Raw genomic sequence first — 24,232 nt, forward strand, 5'->3', positions numbered from 1 at the left:
TTTTTCATTGCTGAACAAAACATTTTGAATTGTTTTGAGGTTTGCACGTGCAGTCGACAGTCGTGCACGTGCCTCGGGCGCGTGACTTGACAAAAAAATAGGTCACCAAAAACCAAAACACCCTGCACGCATGCAGCAGGTCTACTGTTAGCAAGAGTACATAACCCCCCGGGGGTTATGTACTCTTGCTGTTTAATAGTCTGTTACCATGTTACCTGCTCAAAAATTAATGATAGTGAGCTGATGAGTGTGATCCTGGGGACTGCAGACTGTTCAACTGGTATTACAAAATCCAAAATGAGAGGACAATGCCACCTGGCCTGCTGGGTATTATCTGTGTACTCAGTAACTGGTAAGAATAATTTATTTCCCAGAGTAGGAGTTCTTTTACAAATCTTGGCAGCACCGGGTCGGCATTGCAGCACTACAGGCTACACCAGTGCAGGTGGCATGTCTGGAAGGATTCGCCCCACAGGACAGGGTAAAGAGTCATCATTCATAACCAGTAAGTAAATATTTTTTTAAATGCTAACGTGCCTGCTCAAAAAAACTTTGATTTTCAAGATACACTGTCGGCACATGAGCCTGGTTTTAGTGTTGACATACGTAGAAACATCTGGTTTGAATAGAAGCCTGATGTGAATATAAGCCTAGCCCTGACATCGGCTCATACAGGAATAAGCCCTGCTTTTTAACACACGACATTACGGTATACTCGTAGTCTCCTATAATATTATATTCATAAGCTTGAGGGAATGAATTATACCCGGTTGGTGGAGAGCAGCTGCTGGATGTGGAGTTCTTGACTAGGATAGAGGGCAAATTGAACCCACCCAATGCAAGACAAGAAGAAGTAGGCGGCTCAGAGGAGCTGCTGCGTGTATAAAACGGGGGTCCTGCATGTAGCTGTCCCCGGGGAAAATTGCGGAAAAAAATCGCAAAAAACGCGGGGAAAAACGCAGCATAATATGGCATAATTTGCGGTGAATTTGCGGTAAATATGCGGTGAATAATATTGATGTGCGGCAATTTTCAGTGAGTATGTAGTGAAATCAATCAGTTACAAGTCTCTGGTGTAAGCACTCGTCATATTTGAGTAAAAAGCCGCCACGGTGAGACGTTGCTGACCGAACAGTGCACTGTGTGTACGTATTGTGCAACAAAAAAGTTCAAAAAACGCGGGAAAATCGCGGAAAACGCGGTCTTTTAAAAAATCGCAAAAAACGCGGAAAAAAACGCGGCCGCGGAATCGCAATTTTCCCCGGGGACAGATGTAGCACATGCGCAACGACGATGCACCGTGAATTTGCGAGCGCCAAAGACCCATTGCCAGGGCATTGAGAAAATACCCTCTTGGACCTTTCCAAACCTGAGCCTTCCAAGTTGGAAGGTTGTTGGTTTGCGCCTTGGAGAAGTGTTGGAGCTAGGTGTCAGGTCGCCGAATGTCTCAGTACTCCTTGTCAGTTTTGTGCCATTTTGTCGCACTCGCTGACTGTATAAGATCTGGTTACGTTGGTGGACAGTTAGTCATAACTCGTAACATTTTGTCCTTCTCCTTTTGCACCAATGGTCTTTGTAAGTGTTAGTTATGTATCCATGCATGGCATTGTGCAGTGATGTCATTTTTAAAGCATGACATTGTGCCTTGACATCATTTTTTTAATTAAAAAAAAAGCACTTGACTGCTTTAAAAAAAATAAACGGGTGATATAATGTATGTCAATTGGCTGCACTGCTCGTGCAAGTGGCTATGCTGTGTGTTTACACGATGAATTTATCATTCACAAAAATCACAAAAAGTCACAATGGTGCTATCCAGCTCCTTTTATAAGTTGAGCGGAAAATCGTAATAATCACTATTAATTTATTATCTTGAACGATCATCATGATATCAGTAAAATGTTGAGGCTGCAGCCTAGAAACTGGTCCATAGCTATATTGCCTGAAAACGGTCTGCTTCACAATCTATTGTTCTAAAGATATTGGCATGGATTGTGCAGTTCAATGATATGCAGGCATCTTGTTGATATGGTATATATACACTGTATAAGACTGGGGATAGACTGCGGACCAGGCCGGTAAAATACTCTCAATATGACATGTAAACGAAATCTGCTGCCGGTACAAAAGTAACTTAGTTGAGAATTCTGAAGTAAAATTAATGTAATATGTAATGTGTGGGCCCGGGCAGGCGTATATTTACCGCCATATTGCCAGGTGTGTCTTTACTCTTTACCACCATCTAATTCAACCGTAATATGCAATGTTCAAACAAACAGGCTGCCCGATATGCTAGCAAATCTCACATGATCAGCATTTGTTTTCATGAGTACTATGAGTTTAGGCTGTGCACGTAGTGTAGCCACTGTCAGTAAAATGTGTGTGTGTGTGTGTCCGTGTGTGTGCGTGTGTGTGTGCGTGTGCGTGTGTGCTTGTGTGTGTGTGTGTGTGCGTGTGTGTGCGCGTGTGCTTGTCTGTGCATGTATGCAGGTTCTAGGAGTGTTTTTAAACTGCTTAACTACACTGCATAGTACTTCAGGAAGTTCATCACTAGCCTCTTTGCACGTGTGCACTTGAAGGCTGGAGTGAATACAGTAGCAACGCGCAAGCCAGGGTGGGGTTAAAACACAGTCATGCATTAGTAGTGTGTCACTCATGGTAAAGGGCCAAGGTTTCCGGCCGATATAGGAGCAAGTTTTTTTACTCAAGGCTCAGTTCTGCTACGAAGTAGAAGATACGGGCTCCGCACACTGGTTTTGAAGTGTAAATGACCCTGGCTAGTAGCTACATCACCTGCGGTGTGCTACGCCTGTAGTTTGCTGACGGCGTTCGTAATGGTGAGACGATGTCCCAGGCGCACAATGCCAAGCTCCCGCAGGTCGTCCTTGGTCATCTCGGACAAGTGCTCGCCGCAGATTTCGTTCTCAACGAAGTTCTCTCCGTACTGGCCGAGACCAATGTCTAGAAGCCATGCCGCCACGTCGTGGCAGGTCCACTCTGAGAATGTTTTAGTGCGAAATTCATCTCTGACGGGTTGCTTACTGCCATCTTCCCCAACCACTTCTTCATCATGTCCATTGTCTGTTCCGGCGGTCGACAAATCAAACTCACTGACAACCGCGTCCAGCGCTGCCAAGCTTCCGACTTCGCTCTGCAGTGACTCCTTGCCACCGATATCCTCATCCTCCTTCAGCTGACGAGTGTGCTGCGTTCCTGTGCGGTCATCACGTTTCGATGTTTGATCATCCTGGCAACAGTGTCACACACGCACACATACCAACACACAAGCAGGGTTACATGCATGCTTGCGGTGTCACAAGCATACATGTACATACAAGTAATCGCTTTCAACAGCATTTAGGTACATGTATACTACTGGGCTAGTATGTATAGCATATAGGCGTGAATAGACACCCCGGCCCGGGCTTCATGAACTGCACTGCACTGTGTGGAGTTGCGCGCTCGATTATAGCCCCATGTTTTTATACAAGACAGGCCTTCATTATTTCGATTCCCTCTGACAGACGGGCTCTTTTTCAGATGGGCTAAGCAATCCCATAAGTAGTTGTACTAACTGGTTGAGATTTCGGTGCAGTGGCACCGGCAAGCTCTGAGCAGTGTGAGCACAGATACATTCCCAGAGGACAATGTTGCCTGAGCTACAAGAGAGCCCAGTCACAGCTAGTGGTACAAGTAATGCTTAAACACAACCCAGTCAGAGGTAGTGGTACACATAATGCTTAAACACACTCACTCACCTGGGCACGATCGGAGCTGTTCAGCGGTGTGCCTTGAGAATCTGTTAGTCTGTGTAGGTAGAGCATTACACAACAGAACGGATACAGTGTCACGTTACCACGCGCGTGTAAGTTAGCTTTTCCTGTGGAACGGGTTTGGCTTTAGAACTGGTTTGGTCAATTGTAGAAGGTCTGGCTAGTACAGTGCGTAGGCAACAGCCTGATTGACAGCTGTTCACGCTATAATATTCCTGCTTCGCTACCATAACATGGTCAGTTTGTCGGTTGACTGGGTGGGATGTGACTCGGCAAAAATCGGACCAGCATAACTGACTACCATGCTCTTGTACTGACATTATAATAACATAAACTAGCCGAGCGGCGCGAAGAAAGTGTTCACTGCTTGGTGTGGGAAATGATCTCATCACATAGTTCACGACTTCGGAATGATGCATATGTACTTACTGTTCACCAATTGTCGTCAGGTCTGAGCGTGGTGTTGATGGACTGTCGAGGAATGATGCTGGCACAACGGGCAGGGAGCTCTCTTGCACGCTGCTGTCATCGGCGACGTCACCTGCATTGCTGTCATCCGGTGGCAGTGTGGTTGGCAGTGGCGGCGGTGCCACTCCACTCCCCTCCTCATCGTCATCGTCCACGTCCAGTGAATCAGCCACGCTGTCGCCGAAAGACAGCGGCGGCTTAATCCGATCTTCCGTACCGGCAGCCGGCTGAATGGACGTCACCGACAGCGGGGATCCACCCGCTGGTGATTTCTTCCTCTGGCTGCTGTCTGCTCCGGCAGCAGCCTGATCATTTCCCTCCACTTTGCCTGGAGTGGATGTGGCGAGCGATTTGCTGTTCGCATCTAGAGAAGATGGTGGAGTTGCTGGCGAAACAGGCGGCGAGAACACTGGGGGTGGCGGGGTGTGAAATTTGGGCGATGGTCTTGGTGAATTTTTCGCCAGCTAGGTGCAAAAGGAGAAGAATACAAAGCGAGAAACGCAATACAATTACATTCAACCGTGCATGCAGAGCAATGGATCCACGTCTAACTTTTAACAGTGAGCAGTGTCACCACAATTGTTACAAACTGTTCAATGAGAATTGCTAGCATGATCGGTAGGTGCTGAAATTACTTTCGCTGGTGCACACTGTACCTAACATTAATTTCAAAGATGAACCAGCTGCCAGCACAGTATGCCTGCGTACAAAAGACAGTTGGAACTGAGTCTTCAAGTGACTACTTGTAGCGGTGCACGTGTTCATAGTGTAAACATGTTTGACACCCGTACATGTATACAGCAAACTCGACTTGGTCCTGTAGCACTTTTGTATCACTGATTCACAAGTCATATCCATGTGACTAACTTGTGCCGGAATTACTTGTGCATGTCTGTGGTCATACTGGATGGTCTGTGGAAGACACAACTGGACAGACGTATATGCTTCGAAGAACATGTACTTGTTAGAGAAGTGAAACATAGGACAACCATTATTGGTTTCAAGAACACCAATTCCCCAGCTAGTCATGACAATCCCGTAATACGTACCTTTGGTGGTGGAGATTCGCCAGCCTTCTTTTTCACCTTTGGCGATGGCTTTGGTGGAGTCTGCGGTGCCAGTGGATGTCCGGACCTTGCTACAGCCGACAAGACCTTAGGCTGTACAAGGGGCGACTGTGACAATGCTGCTGCTGTTGGTGGTTTGACGTCTAGCGTGCGTCCGGAGCGAGTTGGAGGTGGCGTTGAGAACTCCATGGGCGGTGGAGCGTCGCCCGTGTCCAGTGAGGTGTTAATGCTGTCCGCTCTCATGTCTGCAAGCGGCGGAGGAACGAATTTCGAAATGACCGAGTTCAAATCAGGGTTCTTCTCGGCATGGTCTTTTGCAGTTGGCTCCGGCTTTGTGTCCGTTCCCTTTCCATTCGTCCACTCCGAAGAAACCTCGCCATCATCGTCGTCATCGGCAAACATGCTGGGGACACGTGACTCTTCCCGATTTCCCCGGTCCCCAGTGCTGGTGTCCTCCAGTTCATCCCATGCCTTCTTGTTCTCGAGTGAGTGCGTAGATGAAGACCGCTCCAAGTGCGTGGGAGGCCGCACCGTCAATCCGTCGGTGTCGTTCGAAGTTGTGTCCACATCGCCGGACGATGCAGGACCGGTCTGAGAGGAAGACGGCGCGTTTCTCGCTGACAGAATGGTCTGTAGCAGAGTTGGCTGACCCGGCCTTTCCTTCGGCTTCTGTTGTCTCGTGTTGACATGTCCATCATTCGACGTTGGTTTGGGTTTCTTTGGAGGAGGAGGTTTGCCCTTCTTCTTCCAGAAATCCGGTGCGTCCTCGCCATTCTCATTCTCTGGCGTGCCTGGCTTCTCAGTATCTTTTGCTCTCTGGACGTCGATCGGCTTGATTTCTCCACTTTCTAAACGTTCTTCCCTAGCCTTGGCTTTGGCGACGAGGAGAGCTAGAGGACTGTCAATGATACCAAATCCAGCTGGCGGTGCTGGGGGTGATTTCTCCAAAGTCTTCTTGCCGACCACACTCTCCGACTGGCTTCTGTTCCTTGCCACGGTTGGCGGTGATGCTGCTGGTGAGCCAGGTGCATGTGCAAGAAGCGTGGGTGATTCGCAACGCCGTGGCTGGTTGAACGAAAAGTGTTTGTCCTGATCGGCCTTGCGTGCTGCAGCGGCGTTGACCAGCGACGCCACGTTGGTGGCCACTGGTGACGTCAGGTTGTAGCTGGCGCGCTTCTCCTGGTGCTTCTTGCGTGCAGCGGCTATCCGAGAGGCGTTAGCTTGCTTCTCTTCTTCCGACAACGGTGGCAAAGCTGGCGGTGGCGGGGATGGTGGAGAGCTGAGCTCATGCTCTGCGGACAGGCTCAGCTGTGTGGGCTTTTCAACTGTTGCTTTCTCCAGATCCAGTTTAGGCGGAGGAGCCAGTGGTGTTGTTGGAGATGTGTCGTCCTGTTTCAGCTTCTTTGATGATGAGGATTGCGCCGTCAGATCAAGACTGTCCGGTACGGTCTGGTCAGGTTGCTTTGGTTTGTTGACAGATGCGTAGACATGGTCTGCCTGTGCCCCTTGTTGTTCATCTTCTTCTTGCTCCACTACACTGTCTTCGGTCACCTGCCGTGCGGGCATTGCTGCTGCTGGCGGCACCTTGGAGCAGTCAATGGACGTGTGTCCGTGCACTGGTGACGTGACGGCCGGTTGTGACGTGGCGGCCGGCTGTGACGTTACCTCGTTGACTGTGTCACTGATGCTGGCGTACAGGTCATGCTCCTGTCCCTGCTTAGCTGGCGGCATGGAATCTTGTTCTACGCTCCGACTTTGGGCAACACCTGTGGTGTCTGTCGCCTTGTCAGTACTGTGTTTAGGCTCCCCTGCAAAATTGCCATCCGTGCTGTTTGGCATGCAGTCACGTTCCTTACCCAGTGGCTTGTCAGCGGTGGCTGGCTCGGAACCATCCTCTGGTTCCTTGTCTTTGATACGCGCATAGCCAGAGCCGTCATCGTCTTCCAACTCCACGTTCAGCCGATTGAGCACGGGTGCCCGTTGAGCGTCACCGAACGGCGATGGGCTGGGATTTTCCGCCTTGGGCAGGTTCTTATGTAGTTGAGATGGTAGCTTGGGTGGTGCAGGAGGTAGGGTGATGACAGGTGGTTTGTCTTTTCGTTGTCTTGGAGGTGTGCTGGTGTGAGTAGTCTGAGCAGTGTCCTCGCCGTTCTTAGTTTTCGATGTCTTGGAAAAGTCCACTGTTGACGCTACTGCTGCCTTTTGAGCCGACGGCGCCTGGCTAAGCTGCTGCAGGAAATCTGCATTGAGACCCACCGGTCCAGCTTTGGGCTTCTTCGTCGTAGTAGTGTCCTGTTTTGTCGCTCCGCTTGCTGCAGCTGGTGCTGATGATTCTGTCACCAGAGGTAGCGGCGGAGGTGGAGGAGGCGCAACACCCTCCGCTGGTGGGCTTAGTGGTGGCGGACTGTGCTTAGCTTTGGAGCGTCTGCTGGCCTTTGTATTCTTGCTTGTAGCTGCATTGCCGCCAGCAGAGGTCTGTTCAGTGGATTTTGCCGATGCGGCCATGGCGGACGGAGCGCTCGTCAACTGCTGTAAGAAGTCCACAGACATTTGCGGTGCTTTGCCAGCTGGAGGAGAGGTTTTCTTGGAGGAACTAGCTGGTTGCTCGTGTTGCTTGTTCTTAGGCACCTTAACTTTAGTCTCGTCGGTTTTCGCAATCGGTACTGCTGTTGGCGGATTGTGCGATCCTTTGGTTGGAGACTTCGGTTGCTGCGGGTCAACTGCTGGGGGTGATTTGCTGCCGTGCCTCAGAATCGGCTTTGGACTACTCGTGGCAGAAGCAGATGACTTGGCCAGGGGAGACTGTGGTAGCTTTTCTAGCGCACCCGACAGCGCGCTGATCTGACCAAGTGGTGCGGGACGATGGGCACGGGATGACTTGGGTGACGGCGGCGGTGACGGTGCAGAGCCGTCTGTGAGTGCTGTGTGCTGCTGCTGCTGCTGCTGCTGTGGTGGTGATGTTGCTGAGGGAGTCTTTGGAGCAGTGGGTGCAACTGGTGCTTCCTCTGCAGTCGGTGACAATGCTTTCTCATCTCCCATTTCATCTGCATGAAAAGAAACAACAACAACGACGACGACGACGACGACAACAACAACACAAATACACAAACACACAAACACATCACATTTCAGATCAGGTGCTATGATCAATAGGAAGCCACAGCACACTCACACATACACATGCATACACTACGCAGCACAGTTGATTCACTAAGCAATAATCTTCTTCTTTTGGGAGATTTCTACGTCACGCTGTACTTAGACTTAGAGGTGCATACATGCCCCAGCCTCTTGACCTTGACCTTGACCACGTGCCCTACACTTGCAAGTGTGCCTTCTCTCACAGTCTCACTGCTACCCAACGGACCCGGACTGGTGCTCAACTAGGCTCAGCTCACCTTCAAACATAACTCTTGCCTTGCGCTGAGTTGATGGCGATGGTGGTGCGGCGATTGTATCTACTGGGCGTCGTGACAAGCTGTTTGAGCGACCTGCACGTACAGTACAACCAAGGCGTGTGTAACACATTAGCAAACACACTGGTGACAAAGCAGCATAGGTTACAGCTCACAATTGAAGCTGGCTGCATTCTTCCACTGCCTGTGTACAATAAGCATGAGTGTTGCCGAGTGAATTGCAACAGACGTATGGATAGGCGCTATGAAGCAATTGAGGATTAGAGACTGAGACACCCCCCCCCCCCCCACACACACACACTATCTCTTTGTCTGTCACCAGTTAATCATAATATATAGGATTAAACTTCAAGACGCATTTGCAGCCTCGAAAATGGTCGAAGTGGAAGCAATGTTATTGAACATGCATTTCGATCTTTCCTACAATGCATCTCTTTCTTTAAAATGAATGAATAGAGGTTACCCAATGGCTAATACCCCCAGGAAAAGTCTCTGGGTGCAATTATTGCTGATAAATTGCAATTACAAGTGGTAGAAATTGACTAGGAGTGGAATAGGTGAATATTAGGGATTATTAGCACCATCCTAGCATTGAAGTCGTGTTGTAAAGTGCTCGCAGATCAATATGAACTAAAGACACTACATGTATGGGGCATTTACGAAATCAGTTGTATTCAAGTATGTACACATAATTAATAGTGGAATACTCTTGGGGTACGAGTACTAGCCTAGGAGGTGCTTCTTCTGTAGCCATAGGTGCATAGAATTGTTTTTTTGGGCCATATCTAGGCTTGGATATTGCCAACTAGGGTTTTTATTGGCAGGGGAAACTGGGAAGTACAAAACCAATTTTTGAAGAGGCCAATTCCTATATAATTATAGGATTTTGAAAATTCTGGACACCTTTGTACGAGAGGGCCTGTTACAGAAAAAGTAAAGTCCTTGTGCTGGTGAAACTTGGCAGACATCATCTCTGATAAATATGGAATTCAGACTCCAACAGGGTTTTGAAGAAAGAACTTTACTTTGTAAGGTGTGGTCTGCCCTTTCCCAAAAATTGGGAAAAATCCTATATAATAGGATTTGACAGACAAAGAGATAGTACATGCGCACGCACCCGCATGCATGCATGCATCACAAACACTAGTGCCTTTAGTGGTACAATGTAGCTTACTTGATTTGGGGCTGCCGTCACGTGGAAGAGAGCCACGGCGGGACGAGGACCCAGACACGGAACGAGGCCGTGCGACAGCGAGCGTGATGACTTTGCCTGCTTGCTTGACGAGGGTGACTGCGTACGAATGCGATGCTCCCGTCACATCTTTTTCATTGATCTGCATGTCAAGTACACATTGACACCACACATGCACACACACATAGTATTACTATTAGCTTGCTATCCAAGTACTGGCGTACATGTACTATCAGTCTATCACAGCATTAAGTTACCAACAACATGATCAAAAATGGCTCCCGACTTGGAGCATTGAAAAATTCTTCACAAATGGTCAAATGCACGTGTAGATCCTCGTTTCAAATGCTGGTACTAGAATAGTTGACGGGTACATGGTCGTATAGAATTTGAAACAGTTTTTCCCATTCAACCACCATGCCATTGATCAGCAAGAGCTTTTAAATTCCACTCGTCCATTGTCAGCATGTTGTATGCTGCCCTTTACCAGCAAGGACTTGCACTGTGTCAGATTCAAGTGCTTGTGTTCAGATAACTTACCGACAGCAGGAAGTCTCCTTTCTTCAGCCCTGCCTTCTCCGCTACACTATTGGTATCGACGCTTCCGACATACTGCAGTGCCGGCATGTCTGGCAGTGGCTTGAATTGTGTGCTCACATCATCTGCCGCCAACAACAGCAACACACAGACAGAGTAATTCTTTCTCACACCTCACATCAGCTATAACTTAGTGCAGGGTTGGCTGCGGGCAGCCATATTGCAATACAAAAAAGAGAAGCACAAAAAAAGCACCCAAAAAACACGCATTGCAGATGTTCGTCATTCGAAAGAACAATGCTTCTCGTTTATTTCGAATATTCAGCCAACGAGAAGCGTACACAGATGTTGGGAATATGTACCGCATCTACCACTACTGAGGTTGTGGAGACCATGTCCAGAGATCACACAACCCAACCGGCATAGAGCACACATGTGTGCTGAAGAAGAATCGCCATGGCAATGTACTTACGTGATCGAGCTCCCTTCAAGGAAAATCCAAGCCCACTCGGACTCTTTATCAGGATGACATTCACCAGCTTGAAGTCCGTACTATGACAACAGACAGAAATCAGCGACAGTTTCAACAGCAATGAAGCCCAATGTCAATGTGACGGTAGGGTATAGTTATGGGACGTTCCATACAAAGCTGCCCTGTGCTGCCAGCCACGCTCACAAGTGTATGACTGTGCAGGATATTTTCTCACAAGTTTTCTCAAACAAGGCACAGAAAACAAAAAGGCCCGAACAAGAACTCGGTATGTTCTAGCCGTATCCAGCATTACATGATGGCATCGTTGTACGTGTACTTACTGCGTATCAGCGGATCCCTTAGTGGCTGTGTTGTCAGATCCGTTCAGGTCCGGCAATCCTGGTAAACATGATACGGTACCAACACACATTGTCATAACTACTAGTAGGGCCACAGAAGTATGTTACATACCGGTATGTAGCCACAAGATAACAATTATACAGTGACTACATGTACAATGGTATACTTTATCTGCATGTGCCTCATGGACAAGCGAGTGTTCGCCACTGCCAGCTTCAGTCGAGCTGTACCACCTGAACTACTAACAGTTATAGACTGTACTGTCGGGGGGGGGGGGGGGAGAGAGAGACGTCATGTACTCTTATGTGGATGATTCTGAGCTCTCTGCAGCACCATGTCAACGTCTTCACAGGAAAGCTCCTGGTTGAAATGCGCAAGTGCTGGTTTATAATATGCATGGGGCCGAACATGCAGGCGTGTACACGCACCACCGTGCAGCCATGTCCAACCGCGTCCCGCTCTGAAGCAAGCACTTACTCTGAGGTGTCTGGTTCGTCATTGATATCAGCTGATTCGGAAACCATCCCTTGCGGGAGCCAATGCATCCTTCCCACCAGCCATCTTTGCCAAAATAGTTCACTAGGAGGAAAGGATGGAGCACATCAGCACGAAGGAAACGGTTACAGATACTTAGAAGTACATGTACACAAAATCGTTTACAGAACACCGGCAAGAGGTCCTTGTGTACAGGCTTAGCTATGGCTGGCCATGGTCAGTGTTTCAGTCATCCCTACATCTAGATGTAATGTGTAACTTGCTAATGCGATATGACAGGCATGGCTGTGTACCAACGGAAGACTGGGCATGCACGCAAATGTGACATAACACAAAGTTCTTGAAATGACAACTACTTTACGACACAAGGAACGCGATGATGGGCTGCACTACCGAAGCAGTCCCATCAAAGCTGCTAAGCTTACCTTCTACAAACTCTCCTTTCTTGAAGGTCAGCTCATCTGCTGACTTTGCCGTGAAGTCGTCTGTTGCAATCACATACTCACTGGTGTCGGCTTTGTGCGCACGTTGGAATTTCCTGGGTCGAAGAATGTCGCCGCCTGGAGTAATGACCCTTGGCGCAGTGGTCCCGCTCTTACCGGTGTCTTGTGACGATGGCGGTGGTGGTGTCTTGGCTCTTCCTGAGCTCTGGGACGAGGCGCTAGTAGATCGCTTGGCAGCTGGCGATTCAGCTCCGCCGCCGGTTGTGGGCTTAGAAGTCCCTAGGTCGACAACGTTGTTTTCTTCCAGTTTCTTCGCCGACGACGAGCCGGGAATGCTGACCTTCATCGTCTTTGCTTCGCCGGTGGCAATGTCAACATTCAGGGGACTAGGGAAGGCGGACGGCCCGTCTCCAGCAGCCATGAACACGGGGCCTGGTGGACGTGCTGGTTTCCCCTGAGCAGAATGAACACAATCAACGCAACCCATGGTATTCACAATCTGTCCATGCCGGGCTGCTCAGTGTATGTCACTTGGCATTCACAAGTTGTCCACGCCGGGCTGCTCCTTAATATTATATCACTTCAATGTTTTAAATTGTTTGGTAGCAGAAGGCACAGCAAATACAAGGTCCAAACAAGAACTCGGTATGCTCTGAACGTACCCGACATTACACACTGGCCGAGAGCTTTGCTTTCTCTCCATTAAAAAAAGAAGAAGAAGAATTTTACCTGTGTTAGCCTGGCAATTTCATCACGATTTGACATGGGCGGTGAATTTGAGCCGGATGAGTTCGCATCATCACTGGTTCGACCGTTGAACATGAAGTCATCATGTCTGAATGATAATGCAGAAGCAGAGTCAAAAAGACATTCATGAATCACCCACTCAGGGCCCTCGGGTCAAGCTGATGCCCATGGGACTGCTGCAACTACAAGAATTGTGATCTTAAGGAAATGCTTTAGTATTTCAACAAGCCGCTTCACTGGCAACTCGGTCAGACAAGAATTATTGTGCACTCATTAATGCAGTAGAGTCTAAATGCTACATCGCTAGCATTGTAACTTAATACTTGCAATGCAAGGTCAGTCATATCCCCTTCCTGGGCCGATACAGAGGCATATCACTTCATTTGGGCATGTGGTGCCTCACACATCATTGTAGTGCAAACGCAACCCCGTCACACTAAATAGCACAGAAGCAAGTCAGGCTCTCACTCTGAAAGAGTCGGCGAGTTGTTGTTACTATGGGTACTGCTGTGAGAAGCAGCACTGCTAGCTACCAGCGCCCTGGCTGCCTTGCTGAGGACACTATGTGACGTGGCCGAGCGGGGGCCAAGCCGCGGCGAGCCAGCTCCCGTCGGCGTGAGAACGGTGATGGACTTTCGGCGCGGCGTGTTGTACGACGGCTTGTCTTTACTGCGAACTACAGTACATTGAATAGAAAGACACAGCATTAGTTGTCTGATGATTGCCTATTATAAAGGGCATGAAAGTATTAGTTACAACGAAGAGGAGCAGTGCTCAGTGCTCAGTGCTCAGTGCTCAGTGCTCTGTTGCTTGGATGGAATAGAGAGAACAATAAAATGGATCTGTGCCTGCAGTCCACGCATCAGCTAGCCAAGTATGACAACTGAGCCATGATCTGGACAGTGACAAACAACCCAGTTACGTGCGGATAATCTGACCTGCCTGGTCTTACCTGATGTAGTTTGCTCGAAGTTTTGAATCAACTCTGCTACGTCAAGGTTCCCAGCTAGCAGTGCCTCCTGCAGCAGACAACAGATGATGGCAATCGATTGACGCCACATTGCAGGAATGAGAGAGAGAGACAGAGAGAGAGAGACAGACAGACAGACAGACAGACAGACAGACAGACAGACAGACAGACAGACAGACAGACAGACAGACAGACAGAGACAGATAGACAGGGAGGAAGTACGCAATGCAGGAAAGCAAGCATTCACAGAGATTGGACAGTATAGACTAAGGGAAATGGAGCACGAGAGTACTAGTAGGTTTGCACAAAGTCGTGTGCTACGACTGCCTTTCTGCTCACCTGCTGGGCAGTGTGGTTGGCTTTGTTGGAAATTGACTTCTTTGCAGCGCGGAATAGCAATACCCTGCAGCAATCCAGCTGTCCGTAAAAATGGCACAACAGAACACATAGGAGAAGAACTACAGTTAATGTTGAGCTCCGTATGCATAGGAATGCCACCACATTCAAGAATCATGCAAGACACAGCTTCTAACAGTGGCAGGAGGCTAGTAGTACCGTATTTAATATCATACTACTGCCGGTAGATCACATGCATGCACCACAAAAGACAAGGCGGGAAAAGACCAAAAATCGCATCTGACACATCCATATCGCCCTCGTGCCAGGTCACAAGTTCCCGATTCACAGTGGGTAGTAGCAGGGTTGGAAAATCCTTTCGCATCCAAGCAGGACTTAAAACCGGCAGTACCCTCTCAACGTATCATGACAACTAAGTAACACACAGGACCAGCGGAAACAGTTTTTTACTTGGTCCAGCCATAGCAAAGGTTTTTATACAGTTTGTGTATGATATGGCAGGTACATACGACGGTCCTCCCCAGAAGGGAACACGCGTTTGTACCAAATTTGGTGTGACCCTGTCCTGACCAGCCGGACCAGTTCCGCCATCCCTGATACAGTCAGGCAGCATGCGGATGTCCAGAAGAGTGGTGCCATCTCTAGAAAGGTGCGGCATGTATTGTTGGTTTTGGCATGGCCCTCAAAGTTACCTGTCCGTGCAGTGCGCACACGTGCAATGCCGTGCTGCCGTTGCTGTTCTGAGCGTCAATGTCGGCGCCGTAGAAAACCAGGTGCTCGAGGTGTCGCTGCAGACCATTGCGGCACGCCTGAGTGTACAACAGACAAGCAAGCGGCAATACATCGCAGCCTGTCCGTGAAACACTCTGGCTCACCCCCCCCCCCCCCCTTGTACTGCATAGAAAAAAAACACTGCTCTGCCTTATCTGTAAGTAAGCTCTGCACTTTGCGGTATTTCTCATGAGCACTGTGTGGGCGGTGGAATAATTCTACAGCACAGAAATACACCTGGATGAGCTATAATATCTGTACACATGTTACATAACACCAACACAAGGTGTGGTGTATTGGTGAACACACTTGGCAGCACTTCTCAGCTAAAAGTACAAGTCATGCATCCAAACTTAATTGCAATATGCAATGCAAGTAAAATCTACTGTTGTAGCGTGTGACTGTGACCCATGAGGATAAAATCGATCCACTGGACAAGCAGACATCTCACCGTTATCATCTTCCTTACCTGGTGTATTTCCTGCCAACCGTTAGCATCGCTGATCATCAACTGAGAGTGCTCGCGGAGTAGCAACAGTGCCATATCCGCGCCACCGCCGCACGGTAACGTAGTGTTATATAGCGGTGTCAGACCCTGTTGGAAAAAATGTTTGCAAAGGGAAAATAGGTTTTAGTAGTTAAACTGAATCAACTCTCTACACTAACTCCGGTTTCGGGTGCGCTACAGAGTCGAGCCTACCCGTACCCGTACAAACTACATGTAATCGCCTTCACATTCGCCAGAAATACCAAACCCTGAGTGACCAATTGATGACAGTTTTTCTCCCAAGCTGCAAATACACCTTGATCTTCAAGGGTGGTGGCATTCCTACGAATACAGGAAAACAGTCTGACTGGCTCCGACGTGAACAGGGACATTAATTTTCGAGGAGTAGAACTACTCCTGTATCCAGCATACCTTTCTGTCTCGGTAGTTTGGAGATGCACCGAGGTCCAGCAGGATCTGAGCAGCAACACACACACACACACACACACATCATGCATGAGAAATAGGACACACCTTACCTACTTTGAGGTTATGAACCATAACGTTACTATCATAGAAAGAGAGAGAGAGAAAGAAAGAGAGAGAGAAAGTGAGTGAGGGGGGGGGGGGGATGCTGCGTTGCTAGTCAGAATTTCACGTTCCTGCACGACCATTAGGAAAGTTCCGCCTTGGAACTTAGAAGGACATCGAGCACTCTTCGAGCGGTGAATTGCCCTTTAAATCATCCAGCAATGCGCTTGCTTCAGTCAAAACCAGGGCACATGGCATGCTTTATCACCTCACCTCAATGTGTATAATGTAACTGTTCTCTATCACACAGGTTTTCTATGCTAACGCATTGCTTGGGAATACCAGGCCCGCAGGAACCGGTCCGGTTGGTCCGGTGATAACCTGACCAACTTTGCGGCTACCAACGCATGTTTACTGCTGAGGAGGGCATATCTCCCCACCATAGGGGCATATCTCCCCACTATATCCCACACAAACTGTATGAAAAACTATGGTATAACCGGACCACTTGATAACTGCTTCCGCCTGAATACAATGCACATTCGTGAAGATTCGCGAAATTCTGAGTCAGGGCCACGAGTGACAGGAAGATAGCCATACCGGTGTACTGTGCATATGCATCACATATGGAGGATAGCGTGATTAGAGATAGGCATAACAGCTCACCTGAACAGCATTGTAGTTATCAGCACTGGCTGCGGTGTGAAGCGCCGTGCTGCCAGAGAGGTTGCGGAAGTCGACGTGTGCACCGCCGTTGACGAGGACCAACATGAGTTCCTTGCAATGCACGCTCAGGCTGGCCACTCCCAGAGCGGACTCTACACAAGGCAAGCGGAAAAACCGTCATGCCATCATGCCAACAGACAGCACTCATACAGGTTACAGGTCACATGTGAAATGGCAAGATTATATAGGCCGAGCTTAGCCGAGCTTGTGTGTGCGGGGGAGGGGAGAGAGAGGTGTGATGAATGCACAGAGAGAGGTGTGATGAATGCACAGAGAGAGGTGTGATGAATGCACAGAGAGAGGTGTGATGAATGCACAGAGAGAGGTGTGATGAATGCACAGAGAGAGGTGTGATGAATGCACAGAGAGAGGTGTGATGAATGCACAGAGAGAGGTGTGATGAATGCACAGAGAGAGGTGTGATGAATGCACAGAGAGAGGTGTGATGAATGCACAGAGAGAGGTGTGATGAATGCACAGAGAGAGGTGTGATGAATGCACAGCAGCTGCACGCGTGTCCACAGTACTTTATAGAGTGCACGGTGCACCTACATACCTAGAGACATCAATGCAAGCCCAACGAAGTTTACACAAGTACACAGAAAACACCAATGGCTGTAGCATTTCATCAAAGCTAGAGATAGTGTGTATGTAGTTGAACTTACCACCACCAAACTCTTCCAGTGCGATGTTAGGGTCGAGGCCTTTGTCCAGGAATCCACCCACTTTCTCTACCGAGCATTTCTGTATCAGCTCAAAGAACTTCATCTGCTTTGCCTGAGTAGCAAATGCAGAAAAGACAACAAACAATGGCACATTTATTGCAGAGGTACAATAGCACAATGTCATTTAGCAATACAGCTAAAGTGAGTAACTAGTACAGTCTACTTGCGATAAGTCGTGCACTCGATCCTGGAGACGAAACTGCTTGACTCATCGCGAGTGCGCGACCTACATCTTTGTATTTATATCATTATCTCATGGCACATCATGATGACGGCCAGTAAAACTGAGACAAGGTGAAAGCCAACCACAGCAGTAAAAACAGATAAAATAATACAAATAAAAGGCAAAGAAGGCAAAGGAGGAGACAAACCAGCAGGATGTCATGCAAATACATGAAACCTATAATTGAGCAGAGATTTTAGCAACAAAATTATCCATCAACGTGCTGGTCTTGGCCTGCGTTGGTAATGTTGCCCAAAACACATAGCCAGCAAAGATCGGGGATCTAGTGAATAGGGTGGAGGCAGCGCGTGGGAGACTGAATGATCTTACTTTGTACTTGAACAAGTTCGTGTCACCCGGATTGCAAAAGTGTGCAGCTTATCACGACAAAGATGGCATGAGTTATCACGAGAAGACTACAAATATCACCAAAATTAATATGATTGGTACCATATTCGCTGCAGTTAAAACACACAGTCGGGCCTGCCACCTTGCACAGGAAGAAACTGAGAGAGAACGCAGTGTAATGTGTCTGGCGCGTACCTTGGCGTTGATCTTTTGCAGCTGCTTCTCTTCAAACTTGCGACCCTTGTAGTCTCTTGACTTGAACTTGAACTGCACAGTTGTGAATACAAATAGGCAAAACAAAACAGCACAGTCAAATATGTACCGAAATCATTGATCCATACCTTGTGCGACAATGGCCCCAGACAGTACAGTCTAAAACTAGTAGGATAGGAGGGGGGGGGGGGGGGGGGTATCTCCTACCTGCAGCTGTGCCGGTTCAGGGAGGTGATATTCGGCCAGTGGACGATCCTCCTCCAGAAACTTGCCAGCCCTGGCACCATCGACAGGCAAGTACAGACCGTAGTTGAGTCCGTTGTGCAAGTCCTGCAGTGCACGTAAACCACAGCACATCAACAAAATAGACTATAGCACTTCAGAGAGAGAGAGAGAGAGAGAGAGAGAGAGAGAGGGTTTCGGTTCCCGTTATGGCAACACAGGATTGGATTGAGTCTTTTTCTTCAGATTCTTGGCGTTTTGATCAATTTTTTTGTATTGAGATGTTGTGTCATATGCACGGTAAGCACATTTGCCCGTACAAGAGGCTTTAGTATACTTCAGAGCCTGAAGCTCATTCCCTTGCTGTGATTGACTTCTGCCACGGTCTCAAAGAAAACATGCAGTGGGTGTGCAAGCTGCAAAGGGGCGAATATAACAGTTATAACTACTCCTTTGCGAGCTGGCATGTAAGAATTGATAAGAATTGATAAAACGAGTTCAAGAGAGAGAGAGAGAGAGCGAAAGAACCTTACATAACCTCTACTACAATATTTATTTCAGACTTAATCATAGGTTAGACTAAAGCATCGCCCCGCTTAGTTACAACATTGATGCATGCCAGTGCATGAAATATGTCAGATTTACCTTCACAAGCTTGTTGAGGATGATCATCTTGGCGGCCCATACCGAGTCTTCTTGGTCAAATACCAGGCATTTCTGATAACGCATGTATGTATACGGACACACATACACACAAATACGGGACATGCACATGTGCAAATCAAACCTGGCTCACATACTGCCCTGTGCTCACGTCCTGATACAAAAATAATATATGTGCCACAGGTCAATAATCACGGACCGGATTCATGGGCAAACTGTTATTGACGCACATTCAACAAAGCACCGCCTGAAGGTTGAAGGTTTCCTGGTTTTTTGAAAATATTCTAGTAATGGGTATTCACTGGTATGGTATGGTAACCATTACGACTACAAGAGTGCAGATGTGTGTCAATTATTTTCAGCGTGGAGTTCCACAGCCTTCCACAAAGATTCACCGGGGCCGTATAGCAGTCAGATGCGTGATAATGCATGCTGCTAGGTCAGATGCGTGATAGTGCATGCTGCTAGGTCACTGGCAGTATCTATACACACACTGTGTAGAACTTACGGAGAGCTGCACATTGTCATCATTGATTGTGATCCGCACCAGGATGGTGCTGATGTTGTCAATGTCGTCCGTGTTCACCACACTGCTGTCGATGCTGCTGGTGCTCATTGTCCCGTGCTGTGCCGCCGTGTGCTGTGTGTGGCTATACCTGAATGTCAGTTGCCGGTACTGACTGCACTGGACACTGGAGAAAAGGAAGGAACAGAGAAGATAGGAAGGTGTAGGAACAGTGCATACAGGTTCATTCACATGCCGCTTGCGAGTACCACACAACATAGTAACCCGATCTTTTTTTTCCGGCAGATCCATATACAGTCGCGTATACTGTAAGTTGTTCACAAGTAATATCTGCCTTTCATGCATACGTATACCACAATGGATGTATGCTTGCGAGGTGAGTAGATGTAACAAGTCTGTTGAAGAACTCCATCACACACCGAAGCAACTGATCATGTCAACCGTCATCCAGCTCACAGAACTGAAATGTTCGGGCGCCATAACCAGGTTGGGCTTCCAGCAATGGTAACTGATGTAAGGATAGGGCGTCCGCCGCTGCATGGCACACCGTGGCACTGTGAATGCCACTATGGGCTATACCATGTGCCCGCAGCAACAACAGCAACAACAGCAACAACAGCAATTACCCACTGCTCATGGGGCGTACTCTCACGCATCTGTGGTGTGGTGACCACCGGCAACCCCATAGCCGTCAATGGAGTACAGTGCACCTACACCTACCAATGCACTGTAGTGCCTAGGACGGCCACTAGGACGGCCACTAGGACGGCCACTAGGACGGCCACTAGGACGGCCACTAGGACGGCCACTAGGACGGTCATTTGCTGGTGTGGTGACAGGACTACACTGACTATGCATGAGCTATGCACCCAGTGTGCCCAGTGTGCAGTGCTGCTTTTAGTAGCCTAACACCTTTCATGAGTCTAGTCACTGAGCTTGTCCATGCGCACACTGGTGGAAATATTAGCATGGAACACTATCTGATTGGCAAGAGTTACAGGGCGAAACTACAATCATGTACACACCCCTCTCCCGGGGGGGGGGGGGGTACACACACCTCTCCCGGTGGGGGGGGGGGGGGGTACAGAACTCCAGTCCTTTGATCTGGATTGTCAGAACTTCGTGGACTATGCCATTTTCATGTCATTCAGTGGCATGGCATGCAAAGGCTGCGTGTAGAAGCATGCAAGATTTCAATAGAGTACGGCAATTCGCAAGACAGCCGAGAGCGTTGACACATACGGCATGCATTTGAGCATTGGTTGTGTATAAAACTGCAAGTATTAGTTACTGCACATCCAGGCCAGGTTTGAATGAAACAATGCTCCAAACATCGGTGAATACGTCCGTATTACAGCAAAACTTTTATATACACCGTTGAACTTATGGTGTGCACACCCAGTAACGCTAGGGGCAAAATTTGCGACTGATGTTCGTGGATGCGCACATTGCTAAGTAGGCATTTAATGCCTACAGAGTTATGACATTGTACCAGCCCCAGACTATAAAGGCCGCGGCGTAGTCCGCGAATTACAAGCAAGTCCAAGAATGTATCAAAGTTATGCATTGTGGTCCACTGGGGGATACTACAGTCTTAGATATGACTTGGCCAATCATTGCTCCTGAGCATCAATAACTGATACTCCATCGGCCGTAACCATAGCATAACAAAAGTTTTACAAAATGTGTGGGGACATAGTGAGATTGCACAATGTCATCAGAGGAAGGCTGCAATGCCCTTGCAAACGCCCAGTCAGAATATTTATATTCCCTAACGATTGTTGACCCTAAAAAAAGTAATCATGACACCACTGTCTTCATGGATGTGCCATCTCCTTACCTTGGCTTGGATATTCGCAGGAGCGGAGGGGAGCTTGCCACTTTCTATGTTACCGTGCCGTCATTGATCCAGACTAGTCAAGTCAGTCTGATGATGATGTCTGGCACTGGGTGTGCATGGGCCCTGCTAGCGTTCTATTATCCAGGACTGCGTTAGCAAACAGGGTTCGTGCACCCTGCCAGTTGCTCACACCTCCGTCCTTCGCCCACTTCACTGCACCGAGTTGAGTAATTAATTATTTCGGTTTTCTCTTCGTGCGCCAACCACCCACTAGTGCACTGCACTACTCGACGACTAGCACCATAAACGCACACACTGGTTTCGGCGGCGGTGGCTGGCCGCAGGAGCTACACGACTCGACACTCTGCAGGTGTTACCTATCCAGTTCCAGTCACTCAGTAGGTCTAACCAGCCTGGGCCATGGGCTGGAGCTGTATCGTGCTGTGGCTATTGCCCACTACTACTAGTATACTGTAGTCCGTCGCCAGTTCCAGTACGACCCGTGGCCTTTTCGAAACACCTGATTTCATTCACTCGCCCGCGAAGTAATAAGTGCTTTGGTCACCTTCCAGTTCCACCCAGCAATAGCTCACTGGCGCAACAGTTGCCAAGGACGGTGGTGGCAAGCGGCTAGGCCGTACTTCGCCCTCAGTAGATCTACTAGGTCAGTAGGTGGCAAGCTGCACCATGCCAGGTCCAGGAGCTTAGCTGATTGGGCACAACAAGCTTCACGGTGTCGGCTGGTCGGTGGGATCCGTTGCGACCATGCACACACTTACTTTCTTCGCTTGGCTGCCAAGTCTCTCTTCACAGTTTTTTTTTGCTGCCAGCAGTCTCCGTTCCCATGCAGGTTCAAATCGTGTGACACAGAGTTCGTTGAGCTATCACCGCATTGTTGGAGTGTGGACTTGACTGCGGGTGCCACAAACGTCAAATCGTCCTCTCGGCAATCATTACAAAATTTGCATGGATCATAGGGAGTATCTATTAGGGACACACATGCATAGACTTTGTGCATAGACTCACACAGTCACAGTCACAGGCGATCTAATCGACAGGAGTGTCTCCTTTTTTCGCTGCTGACAAGTGACAGCACGAGAAAAGGGTTGACTCGTGGGCCTGGCGCTATGCTGATGGCACCGAAACCACGAAAATCCTCGGACACACTGTACTACTACTGACTCTGTGGGCCTGTGTGGGCCTGTGGCAGAGCTGGCGTGAGGAGCTGTAATGTGAAGTGACGTTGTACTTACCATGCTTACAAAGTTACAGCACTCTCAACACTACAACAGGCGCTCGGGGCCGGGGTGCCGTTTCCAATCGGTGCCTTGCGCCTAGCGCCTAGGATGGGGAGTGAAGGCTGAAGCTTACCGGTTTACTCTACATAGGGAATAATGTGAGAACTCGACTGAGCGACATGCGTCCACACCAATTACGGTCAATTATTTCTGTCCCGTTCGAATCGTCGTCCAGTGCTCTGCATGGTTGACACATTGAGGTTTGCCCGCCTCGAAATGGTACAAAAGCCTCACCTGGCACAGGTCTGAGATGACAGATCTATTACTACTATCATCTAGAGCTAGGCTAGAGTAGAGTGAGTGGATCCATGGAGGCGTAGACCATGGTAGGCGATAGATAGAGTGCTCCAACCGCGTAGTCGACGTTCATATCACAGTTCACATGGTTCACGTGGATGCAAGCTCAGATCTGCACTGTTTCATGTGATTGGATGGCCGCTAGCTGCACTGATGCTTGATAGTTGCTGGATGCTGCTGTCAACCCGAAACCGTCAGTCGTTTCGTTCGCCGATTCCCTTCATCCGTCCATGCACTGTGCTGTAAAAATGCACTGTGCTGTGGTACGCGGCAACCTGAAGAGGAGAGGTGGAGACGGCAGGACCCAGCCCAAACCACGAAGCGCTAGACGGAAAGCTGCCTATGTGCGGCGAGGTACTTCCTGCGATTACCTAAAACTAAAAGCGCACCTTGAAAAGGATGACCTAAAAGCGCACCTTGAAAAGGATGACCTAAAAGCGCTGGTATAAGCAGTAGCTTTCGGCCTGTTGATCATCGAACAGGCCTGATAAGCGCACCCTGAAAAAGATTACCGGTACCTAAACTGAGGCTGAAATAATTAGTAAAAAGCTGGTAAAAGTAGCAGCCAGTGGTTAAAACCAGGGGCTACTCCCTGGTTAAAACAGTCGCACCATTATCTTGTTCTTGAAGCCTCTTGCCTAGTCTTTGCTCGGACAATGCATGGTTTTGTTGTTGATCTTTACCAATGTTTGCATGTTTAGTATCTTTCGGTGGATAGATTGCCACAGAATCGGGATTTGGCGTGTCTACGCAGACTGAACTCTGAAGTACAGGTAAGTACTTAGTTGGCGGTTTCGACACTATACGTACTGATGCCACAGAACAATAACCTGAGTCATAGGGCCGCAAGGCTAGTTTGCTGCTACTCCGAGTTTCATGCGTATGGCCCTTTTCCGTTCTGTGTAATACTAGTAATACGCTCTGCCTCCACGGAGGGGAGCAGTCTTACCACACTGGCGCATCCGATCTGGTGATTCAAAAATCATTGTATTGATGTAACGTTAGTTGTACTACTAGTGGCCTTGGTATGGTCCTCAGTACAGTAGCCACAATGGCACCAAGATA

At 48.6% G+C, this 24,232-nt stretch overlaps 1 protein-coding gene across 1 annotated transcript; it reads right to left on the bottom strand.

The window, feature by feature from the left end:
• Positions 1-1,638: 1,638 nt before the first annotated feature.
• Positions 1,639-22,335, bottom strand: LOC135805278 (SH3 and multiple ankyrin repeat domains protein 2-like). Its single transcript, XM_065319296.1, has 25 exons — positions 21,573-22,335; positions 19,715-19,898; positions 19,189-19,260; positions 18,529-18,651; positions 18,304-18,375; positions 17,478-17,589; positions 16,753-16,904; positions 15,988-16,032; positions 15,538-15,663; positions 14,990-15,106; positions 14,280-14,357; positions 13,923-13,989; positions 13,439-13,646; positions 12,953-13,058; positions 12,206-12,677; positions 11,763-11,864; positions 11,267-11,324; positions 10,926-11,005; positions 10,457-10,578; positions 9,899-10,058; positions 8,707-8,799; positions 5,291-8,352; positions 4,203-4,705; positions 3,759-3,807; positions 1,639-3,247 (listed from the first exon to the last, which is right to left on the bottom strand). Exons 2-25 carry the CDS (start codon positions 19,820-19,822, stop codon positions 2,804-2,806), a joined length of 6,531 nt encoding a protein of 2,176 aa, XP_065175368.1. The 5' UTR covers positions 19,823-19,898; positions 21,573-22,335; the 3' UTR covers positions 1,639-2,803.
• Between the last annotated feature and the right edge of the window lie 1,897 nt (positions 22,336-24,232).

This window comes from Sycon ciliatum, chromosome 1 (assembly GCF_964019385.1).
Source record: "Sycon ciliatum chromosome 1, ocSycCili1.1, whole genome shotgun sequence".
Classification (NCBI taxonomy): domain Eukaryota; kingdom Metazoa; phylum Porifera; class Calcarea; order Leucosolenida; family Sycettidae; genus Sycon; species Sycon ciliatum.

Coding starts and splice junctions, on each gene's coding strand:
- LOC135805278 (XM_065319296.1), bottom strand. CDS start 19,822: ATGAGCACCAGCAGCATCGACAGCAGTGTGGTGAACACGGACGACATT. Junction 11,006..11,266: donor AAGGGATCCGCTGATACGCA/GTAAGTACACGT, acceptor CTGTTGTCATAG/TACGGACTTCAAGCTGGTGA. Junction 3,808..4,202: donor CTGACGACAATTGGTGAACA/GTAAGTACATAT, acceptor CTACCTACACAG/ACTAACAGATTCTCAAGGCA.